The sequence below is a fragment of the Pimephales promelas genome, chromosome 12 (genome assembly GCF_988280905.1).
Source record: "Pimephales promelas chromosome 12, fPimPro1.hap1.1, whole genome shotgun sequence".
Classification (NCBI taxonomy): Eukaryota; Metazoa; Chordata; class Actinopteri; order Cypriniformes; family Leuciscidae; genus Pimephales; species Pimephales promelas.
This window is the reverse complement of record NC_142780.1, coordinates 22,862,620-22,873,330: the sequence shown is the minus strand read 5'-3', so window position 1 is coordinate 22,873,330 and position 10,711 is coordinate 22,862,620. Positions and strand designations below refer to the sequence as shown.

General features: G+C 36.8%; 2 protein-coding genes and 1 long non-coding RNA gene across 5 annotated transcripts in view; 1 reads left to right on the top strand and 2 right to left on the bottom strand.

The window, feature by feature from the left end:
• Positions 1-3,043: 3,043 nt before the first annotated feature.
• Positions 3,044-7,307, bottom strand: s100v1 (S100 calcium binding protein V1). Of its 2 annotated transcripts, none has more exons than XM_089117719.1 (3): positions 7,098-7,307; positions 4,279-4,410; positions 3,044-3,853 (listed from the first exon to the last, which is right to left on the bottom strand). In XM_089117719.1, the coding sequence occupies exons 1-3, from the start codon at positions 7,173-7,175 to the stop codon at positions 3,680-3,682; spliced, it is 384 nt and encodes a 127-aa protein (XP_088973845.1). In that variant the 5' UTR covers positions 7,176-7,307; the 3' UTR covers positions 3,044-3,679. The 2 variants fall into 2 exon arrangements, with proteins under 2 accessions (XP_088973845.1, XP_088973844.1); XM_089117718.1 differs by having other exon boundaries at positions 4,279-4,413; positions 7,098-7,262.
• Positions 5,624-9,699, top strand: LOC148977017 (uncharacterized). Of its 2 annotated transcripts, none has more exons than XR_016145746.1 (3): positions 5,624-5,920; positions 8,410-8,490; positions 9,364-9,699. It is a non-coding gene; the product is annotated as an uncharacterized LOC148977017 (long non-coding RNA). The 2 variants fall into 2 exon arrangements; XR_016145745.1 differs by lacking the exon at positions 5,624-5,920 and adding an exon at positions 7,087-7,231.
• Positions 7,563-10,711, bottom strand: part of dcst2 (DC-STAMP domain containing 2) — a 32,917-nt gene continuing 29,768 nt past the window's right edge. Inside the window, exons 14-19 of the mRNA XM_089117717.1 lie at positions 9,350-9,450; positions 8,972-9,102; positions 8,339-8,469; positions 8,144-8,231; positions 7,829-7,924; positions 7,563-7,721 (exon numbers count right to left, since the gene is read on the bottom strand). Of these exons, the coding sequence (XP_088973843.1) occupies positions 7,643-7,721; positions 7,829-7,924; positions 8,144-8,231; positions 8,339-8,469; positions 8,972-9,102; positions 9,350-9,450 (626 nt within the window). The 3' untranslated portion in view covers positions 7,563-7,642. The remainder of the gene's footprint in view (positions 7,722-7,828; positions 7,925-8,143; positions 8,232-8,338; positions 8,470-8,971; positions 9,103-9,349; positions 9,451-10,711) is intronic.

Here is a 10,711-nt window from a genome sequence, read left to right as displayed (position 1 = left end):
TGTTCCTCTACAGTATTTTGACTATTAATCTAAACTCTTTGAATGAATAGCCTTACCATGTTTGGTATGACTTTCTGTTTTAGTGACCAGAGTGATCATTTACATTATATGTTGATACCCTAATATGCAACATATTAGTATTATACAATCTTTAATAGTATCTCCATTGACACCCAATCAAATGACTTATGCAGCACCCTGCTAGAAGACAAAGGATTATAAAGTTTTCTTGTTGAAGTTTCTCACCCCCTGAGGCTGTGACATCTTCACACTTTGAAAAATCACTGCTTACAAAATTACAGCTGATTCTGAGAAATTCTGATGTGAAGATGATGCTGAGCAAAAAGTCTTAAAAGGACCTCTACATTTGTGCCAGGCTGCGGCCTTGTCTTTCCATTCATCAAAGATTATATTGTAATCACAACTTTATCTCTGCCTAAATGGATACATGATATTAGCTGCATGATTTGTAGTATCTTAGAACTGTACATTTTTGACATATGGACATTACTTTGACACAGTCACCTGCAATATGATAGCAGATCACTAAATTGTAATGTAAAAACATTGATTTTTCTGTAAAGTTGCTTTGAAACAAAATGCATAAACGAAAAACACTGTACAATAAATTTGAATTGAATTGAAAAATTCAAAACAAAAGTGAAAGCAGAACTGTTTTTCATACCTGCATTATTTTAAGGAACTAATGGTCAATTGTCTCTCAGTTCTCATTCTATATCATGCTGTAACAACAGTGCAGTGCACCATGGTTTCTCCCAATGTTTTCTCTCCATTCTGTCACATGATGGAGTTTTGGTTCCTTGTCACTGTTGCCTTTTTCACCTTAGTTGCCATTGGCTTTTGGCTTGCTTAGTTGGAGACATTAAATTTAACATTTTATTTAATATTCAACTATAATATTGATCTGCCAGCACTGACAATATTATGAGAACTACACTGAGCTGGACGATGACATCACGGTTTTCTCCAGAGCGGCTAAATATGAATTAAGTAATTGAACTTACTTAAGCTGGACCGTGACGCTATTTTCTTCTGGAAACAAACTTTGTTGCATTATTTTCCTGTTATCTCTGTAAAGCTGATTTGAAACAGTCTGTATCGTAAAGAGTGCTATACACTCACGGATCATTAGGAACACCATACGAATACTGTGTTTGACCCCCTTTCGCCTTCAGAACTGCCTTAATTCTAAGTGGCATTGATTCAACAAGGTGCTAAAAGCATCCTTTAAAAATGTTGTCCCATATTGATAGGATAGCATTTTGCAGTTGATGGAGATTTGTGGGATGCACATCCAGGACACGAAGCTCTCATTCCACCACATCCCAAAGATGCTCTATTGGGTTGAAATCTGGTGATTGTTAGGGCCATTTTAGTACAGTGAACTCATTGTGATTGTAGGGTATCAGACTCTGTCAGTTGGGACTCATTCAAATCCACAATTGAAAAGCTTTTAACCTTTGACTTCCATGCTAGTAATTCACCAGCGAGCGTCATAGAGTCTGTTCCTAATGGCGTTCATTGACACTTTCATAGCAAGCTGAGTTAAAACAAAGCCTTCCCCCTTTCCGACAAGAACCGAACTTTGTGTAAACCACTCACATACATGGACTCTCTACGGAACTTCCCACACAAATCAAGTCAGCGTTAACAGAGCTCAGTGTTCAGTTACAAGACTGATACATTTTACGACCCCATTGGAATTTCCAAACGGATTATCAGATCACACATTAATTCCACAGGGACTATCCTCAGTGTTGATAAAGACCTAATTGATATATTAATATTTAATTATAATTCTTATGATTGATTATTGATATTACGATTGATCTATTTTTTTACTGATCATAATTCGTTGTGTTCGGCTGTCCAAACAGGCAGTTGGTAACTTTTCCCTTTACGGTAATTTTATAATTTGTAGGTGATTTCCTGATCATGTTTCATGATGAGTTATTAAAATTATATTCCTGGTATCTGACCTAATGGGAACATCCCTGGTTCCCTACATCATGTTCAAGAAACAAATTTGAAATGATTCGAGCCGACATGGTGCATTATTCTGCTGGAAGTAGCCATCAGGATGCGTACATGATGGCCATAAAGGGATGGACATGGTCAGGAACAATGCTCAGGTAGCCCGTGGCATTTAAACGATGCCCAATTGGTACTTAGGGGCCTAAAGTGTCCCAAGAAAACATCCCCCACACCATTACACCACCGCCACCAGCCTGCACAGGGCTAACAAGACATGATGGATCCACAAATGTAAAAGTAAAAGCGATACAGACCACGTCAGGCTCTGTCATTCAACCTATAGTAAGTCGATGTACCATCTCAAGGGTTTTGGAAAAGGTTGAAAAAACTACATAGTGCTGCTTTAAAATGAATACAATTTTCAAAATTGAGCATATTGTATTTTCCCAAAATATTACACTGGTGGTATGACAGAGGTGACCAGATTGAGATGCAGTAAACTATATGTGAAAATATCATTGAATGTAGGAACATTTTAGCAGAAGTAATTGTATTGAAATTGATTCTGTTTGCTATAAGTGATGTGTTTTTTAAATGAAAGTGTTGGGTCCAGTGTGACCCAGAGGTACTTGAACTCCTCTACAAGTTCCACTCCCCCAGGAGCACATTGGACTGCCCCAGTTTGTTGTTTTTTTTTTTTTTTTTTTTGTGAAAATCATAGCAAAAGTTTTCTTTTTGTTCAGTAGTAGGCAAGATTTAAGCAGCCAATGCTGTATATTTTCCAGTGCTGATGTGAGGATGGATGATGCTTCCTGTGTGCTTTTAGCAGGTGTAAAAATAACTGCATCATCAGCATTCTTTTGAAAATTGACTTTTTGACAAGCAAATTACATTTCACCTTGATGCCTTTTTAATATTTTTGTACTATTAAAATGGCCTTGGAGAGATGAATAGAACACAAAGGGTTAAATTGTAGCTAGATCAATAAAGACCATCCATCAAACTCAAAAATATTTTCATTGCACGTAACAGATCATTCAGACAGAGAAACCTTCAGCACACATTTAATAGCATCAACACAATCATCACATTGTGTTACCATAAAGCCATATACAGTACAGAGTGTGTCACACGTGTCACATCTTTTGTTTCCTTCCACAATATATTTTACTCACATTATACATTTTCCAATTTATGTCAGTCAGCACAAACAGACATGTGACCCACATTATTTCAAATATAAATCACAGTTGTCACATCAAACAGAAATAATTTCCAATATTTTATATGTAAAAAGAAAGTAAAAAAAATATTGGATGGATTCAAAATGTCACAATAATAAAAAGACCTGCAGCACCAAAGGAAACGAGGAAATAAATTAGCGGCTGGATCTTACGTTATCTGGCCAGGCAGGTGTGGCTCAGGTTACACTGATGTTAAGAGATTACTTCAGGTCTGTGATGTAATGAATCGAGAGATATTTATTCAGGAAGCTCTATAACAGCACTTAATTATGAGTGTTGTGAGTAATAACCTCAGCGCATATGCCAAAGACCAGCAGAGTGACATGTACAGTATTGCAGAAAGTGATGGGAAATAGAATTGACTGATTGAACAAGTCTTCTCAGGGCTGTGGTGGACACCCAAGTAATGTTGATCGGACTTGTTTGCTCAGCGCCGGATTTCACATTAGACTACATTTCACACATTTCACCTGCTTCTCTTTGCTCAGCAATCCAAACTGAGCACTGGCCAGAGAATCAACCAATTTCCAGAAATCCTTGAATGTGACGCCCTTCCCTTCTTCCACACTCATTTCTGTCAGAAGTTTGTTGAGTCCTTCCTGGTCCCCTGCTGTCTGGAAGAGAATAGAGGATGTGGGAAACTTATCAAATGTAATCAGTATTATTGTGTATTTAGGCGACACAATGCTTTCACGAGTCTGAATAAATATATACTGGCTTTACAATGAATATAAATGTCTCACCTTAAAGTTTTACGTATAGCGAGTCAATACAGTGAATATTTGAAAAATAAAAAATAAAAACCTTGAAATTTTTGGGGCCTAATCTAAATTTCATTGAGTATTCTGTCAACGTACTTCTTGGCTCATATTTATTTTCAGTCTTATTTTGGTCTGTCCTATGACAAAATAGTATCACATTAGTGTTGTAACTTATGCAAATGTGGCTTTTGGTTATGTAAAATGGATGATATAAGTTATTTTGAGAGACTGATATGAAGTGAAGTGGTGTGATGATTGGATTGTGGACACAGACATACCTTCGCCATGGTGGGGAGCTCTTTGGAGAGCATGCTCTGGAACTCCTGGGCTGTGAGCGTGTTGGCATTAGTTGATGATGCTGAGTGGAAGTTTTCCACCAGGGTGTTTATGGCCGATTCTAGATCTGTGTGCTGCTACAGAGAGAGAGCAGTTTCAGACTCAAGTAGAGCTAAAACTAATGTCTCCAGAGCCATAAAGGAGTAAAACGGTTTCACAGAAAGGGCAGATTAAGCCAGGATAAAGCCTTAGTTCAATCAGGCTTTTTATAAACCTCTCTTAGAAAAAAACATTACAGGTGTGCATCTAAAGCCAAAACAAAGGCTCTGACATATTATAAGGTCTGTCGGTGCAAGTTGCTTTCAGTTAAAACAGCTCAAACTGCCATTTTAGTCTGGGACCGGGGGGAAATGGTTGCATTGTAATCATATCTTGTTTTTACCATCATGTTTCCACGATAGCACACGTAGCATACATCTGCAAGATGTCTATTAAAGACTGCTTCATTTGGAAAGCATCAGCTGTTTACTAACATCTAACATGACTTTATAAATCATAAACATCTTGAATGTCTATTTGATATTGGCTGGAAATGTCCTATAGACGTATAACAGATAAGCAAACATCAAATAGACGTCTCTGTGATGTACGTGTGCTATCAGGGCAATAATATTCACTACTCACAATCATTTGTGCAACTTGATTTTATGATGTATCCACTGATCTATATAGAATGACATGAATGTCATTATATAGATCAGTGGATGTATCAGGGTTTTTTTTCATCAGTTATGTTATGTTGCCTGTAACTAAAGATTCGAAATTCTCTAATAAATGCCTCACATTGCTTCTCCTCTATGATTGATGTATCTCAAACCAGACTGGTAAAATTGAAATATTTATGGACGCCAAACTTGAATAGACGATTGTTGCATATTGTAAAAAGGCTTATGATGGAAAGTCAAATTAAATGTGAAATTTCAAATATGCAGAAGAAACTTATTAGAAACATGCAGGTTTGCTCTGATAACTGAAGTGTTACTTTTTCCTTTGTTCTTTTTGCATAGGCTAAGCAGATGTTGAAACCACATCTGCTTCTGTGACCTAATAGCGCTTCTTAGAAGCCATTGATAGGCCAGGGACAGGATGTGGTTATAACACATGTAGGTGAAATAATGGGTAAATGTTGGGTAAGCTTTTGTTAGATCTTAGGAGATTAATGGTCTCTATGTGTGGAACAGCAACTGTGAAGGTTTCCCGTTTTTAGCATACGTTGTAAGGAATTCCGTCTGTAAGGGGAACTGCCCCCAAATGCTTAAAGACAGCCCCAACTAAACCATATAAAAGTTTATGATTCCTGCTTCTTGCCTCATTTTTCGAGGTGAAGACTTATTCGCTTTTTTTTGTTTTTGTTTTTTTCAAATTTTCTTTGTATCATTCTGAAACTTTTTGAGTAAAACAAAACCATATATCTGCTGGTGATTCGAAAACCTTTCAAAAGTCTCAGAGTGATTTTTTTCCTATATCTTTATCTAAAATTGGATATTTTCACTAAGCAAAAGCCTTATGAAACAAAGCCAGAACTGAACTAGAGTGGACACCGCTGAGGACCTTGGTACAACTTTCAATACCACTAATCATCAGGTGAGCGGCACGTATTAAAATGTAATAGGTTGTGAAGGGTTAGGGTAAGGGGAGAAGTTTTTAGGGATTACAGCGGTATAAAAACACAGCAGTTATGAATTTCAAAGTGGTTGAAAAGTGCAGCTTTGATATAATATATTATCACATAACGGCAAGGCTTTGTTGTTAGCAATCCTCTGTTTGCTGTTGAACAGGAGCTGTAAAGACCTGTTGCGACCTCTATTCGCACAGTGCATTCCTGTGCTCGACAGTTCAGCACATAGATTGCATACGTAGATGCCAAATAGCTCCAGACACGTTGACGCACCTGCCATCTTGGAACGGTCAGCGTGTCATGACTTACAGTAAGAATCAATAATACTAATACATCGCGTAGCTTCTGATCGTCAAACAGCCATGATTTAAATTCCCGAAGAAATGGGATAACCTTTCACGGATGAGAATGTGTTGTTGTTTTTATATGCATTAACTCTATATTACAGGATAGATAGATAGATAGATAGATAGATAGATAGATAGATAGATAGATAGATAGATAGATAGATAGATAGATAGATAGATAGATAGATAGATAGATAGATAGACAGACGGATAGACGGATAGACGGATAGATAGATATTCATACATGCGTCTAACAAGGCTGTTGTAGAAGCACAGTCAACTTGCTCTCGAGTGTTCACGAACTGGTGTTTTGACCGTTGCAATATGGCGGACTGCTACTAATAAGGCATCAATGTTTACACATCTATGGTTCAGTATGACTGACATCTACTTACTCCCTGGGCGTTGGCCACAAAAAAAAGAAACAAAACACAAGGTAAAATAAGTTAATTTAATTTAGTCTTATCGTTTTTAAGTGACAAGCTTTAAAATATTCATATACTAAGTTACTAGTATTGTTTAAAATAATTTAGGCCTAACTTGTAGCCTAAATGTGTTTGAACGGCAGTGATAATTCACAACACCACATTGGACAAATTAAATTTAAGTAACGTTATATAGGCTACATCAGTTATATCTTTTTATTATCAAATTTAATTCATTTAGACGGATACAAAAGCACGCTTTAATTCATTTCCTTATATTGAAGCGAACTACGACAAAAGGTAGCCTTATGTAAAATATTGCGATTGGTGGATCATCCTATTTAATAAATACAACAAAAAGAAAGACTTACCTGTGGATCCATTGGGCTTGTTTCATGTCCTGATTGTGCGGAAACTAGAGCAGGTGAAGTGAAGTGAAGTGACTGCATTTCATCACCTGACCAGAGCGCCTCGGTATCCCGCCCACTCTTCACGTGCACAAAGGGTATGTCCTCGCTTTTATGGGAGTACGTCTTGTACGGAATGTGTGCTAATTTTCGATGCAGACTGAGACTAGCCTCATTTTTTACATTTTCAGTTTTATGTAAAAAATAAATAATTAAAAAAAGACATTGAAAGACGATTTGTTTTACAGTAAGAGACTGCACATAGGCTACTCGACATTCCTTTGACAACTATGTAAGCAATGTAACCAGACTAACCGCATTGTGACAGATGTGACCGAGGTAACATTTGTAAAATATTTGTAGTTTCATCACGTATACCAAAGTTACAGTTGTTCATGGTGGATAATAATTAAATAAAATACAAGCACCTGGTTTAGCATACATTTATTCAACACCACAGAAAACGGTTCTCTGTACAAATAAATTCGCTAAAAAATGAAACTTTGGACTCAAACTCTGTTATTGACAACTATATTTTGATGGCTAGATTGTCCATTGAGCCATACAGAATGATCCTGATTGGAAAAACTGAAACAGATAAAAAGACATAAGTTACTACTGCTCTGCTAATTTGCACTCTGCATTTGTACAACTTAAATGTGTGACAAAGTTGCTTAATTACACTACACACACACCTGATCGTGACTTTTTTCATCTCTACGCCCTGACTAGTCTGCTGTGATGTTTCAGCGGCCTCCAATAAATCAGCTTGCTCCTCATCGCTGGAGTCTCTGAAACTCACAAGCATGTGTATAGAACTTTCCTGCCCATTTTTAAAATGTAAAAATAAAAGCTAATCCGAAAAATGATTTTTTTGGTTACATATTCCAGGTTCAATAAAAGTTAAGCTGTCTATTACCTGAAACTATCATTTAAATTTATGAGAAACACACACACACACTTGTGCTATCAAATAAAGGTGTCTATCATTGTTCTGCCATGTGACGTACAGCTCTTGCTCCTCCTGGAACGCAAGTGCTCCCATGCAGATAGCACAGAGGTTCCCCATCAGTCTGAAGCACGACGAGCAGTAACGACCTGTGAAAGCAAATAAATTCGGTCTAGCAGGTTGATCTAACAGTCTATTTCCCCTTGACAGGCAAATTATCTTAAATCAACAATTTCTCAAGAGTGAGAAAACCAACCTGTGCAGTGAGTGGTAGGGCATATGTGCACTTCATCATCATGACCTCTCGTCTCCAACATTTTCCCACAGGCCATGCATGGTTCTTTATTGATATCCAGGAGCCTGGCTATGATGAAACCCCCCGGCAGGCTGCAAAAAAAAAAAAAAAAGGCGAGGATTGTGTGAATTTATTTTAATTTAAAACCATATTTCTACTGGATAAATTGAAGATGTATGCATTAACCTTCAGATAATACCTAACAGATAACTACAATTCAAAAACTTGTGCTCTGTAAGATTTGTGTTTTTGAAAGAAGTCTCTTTATGCTCACCAAAGCTGCATTTATTTGATTAAAAATACAGTAAGAACTGTTATATTGTAAAATATTATAACTTAACATATATTTTAAAATACAATTTATTCCTGTGATGTTGTGCTGTTTTGTGGAAAGTGTGGATTTTTTTTTCTTCTGAAATCGTTGATTAGCAGAAAGTTCAAAAGAATTTTGATTTAAAATAGATTTTTTTTTTACTGTTACTTTCAATTTAATGTGTCCTTGCTTAGTAAAAGTTTTAATCAAAAATAAATTAATACTGATCCCACACTAATAATGTATCTAGTAGTGAGTGTGCTATTGTGGTTTATACTCACTGTTTGGCCAGTGTTTTTATAAAGCCATTATTTTGCTGGTCCACCTTGTTTCGTTGTACTGCCCTCAATAGGGCTTTTCCTAAAGACCTACGATGAGTGAGAATATGCCTGTGGAGGTACAGGATCCTCTTCTGCAACATGCAAACATTTAGTATAAACTATTCATAGAAAAAGCAAACTGAAAGTAAAACAGTTCAGTCATTGTCCTTTTACAAGCCACATCTGCACAGTACTGTGTTTCTCTTCCATGAGACATAATTCTCTTTAAAGATAAAAGCATTAGAAAGGTGACCAGCTTAATAAATATTTGACAAAAACTTTATATCTGTGACAAGTAAAGGCCATTTTGATGATAATTGTGCTAGGAAACTTTCTTACTTTCTCTCTTTCAGGATGGTACCTGGCACACACAAACCTCTGTAAACGTTTGGCGTAGCCACCAGCAATCACAATAAACAGCGTGAAGCCATAAAGAAGACCTTTGTTTGGAGGGAAGACAAAAGTCAGGCATATAACCAAATAAGTTGAAATGTTTGCATTGTAAGAAATGGATTTGTATGTCGTATGTAAAATGTTGTTTACTTGTCTTTACATTAATGCCATATAAAAAACGAATGCTATTTGCTTGGAAAGTGCCTGCAATACTTAAAATTATCTTGATGTAAAGTATAAACAAATGTACTTGACTTTCTTTGTTTATGACGTAGAGCAGGATAAAATGAGCAAAAGGTTTGGAAAAAAAAAAGAAGGAAATTCACAAATTTGGTGCATGCAACCAGCCACAAAGGTTAACAAGAGGATACACTGGGGTGATAAAACCACAAGCAGAGATAAGACTACAGTGAGTGAACAAAGGGAAGAGTGCAAGAAAACAACTGCGTGCGACAGAGGAAGGACATCCGTCATATTAGACATCATGAGTTACAGAGACTGATACTCCTAAAAAAGAAAGACTGGATCTTAGATGACAGAGGATTTGATGAATTACATGGAATTGGAATTCCACAAAAGTAATGCAGGGGTGCCTAATCCTCTTTCTAGAGATCTATCTTCCTGCAAAGTTCAGCTCCAACCCTGATCAAATACAACTGAACCTATTTCTAGGTTATTTCTATTTATTCAGGTGTGTTTGATCAGGGTTGAATCTGCAAGTAGGTAGATCTCCAGGAACAGGAATGGGCACCTCTGGTATAAGGAGTAAGGCACTCCTCAGATGATGCCTGCATTAAGCTTGAAGGAAACCTGATACCCTATCAACAGATGCTGTTTATTGGTTACAATGCAAAGCAGTTAAAGCAAAAATCAAATGTAAAGGCCCAGTTTGACAGACAGGACTTAAATTAAGCCAGGATTAGGTTCAGTTTAAGTGGCTTTCATAAACGTGCCTTAGAAAAAAAACATTACTGGTGTGCATCTTGAGACAAAACAATGGCTCCTACATATTTTAAGAAATGTTAGTGCAAGTTTCTTTCAGTTGAACCAGCTCAAACTGGGAGTTAGTCTGGGACTAGCTTAAGGCTTGTCTGTGAATCTGGGGGGAGAAATCAGCTCAAATAAAGCTCTGGGTGCTTCAATTAAGATCTTTATGATTACTAGAACTTTACATCCAAGTGAGTTTGATCAAGGTTGGAACTATTTGCTGAAGGAAAATGGACCTCAAGACCCATAGTTGAGAACCCCTGGTTTAGAGCTTGAATATACATTTTAGCTTTAAAATGAAACTTTTTGTTTTGCATTACC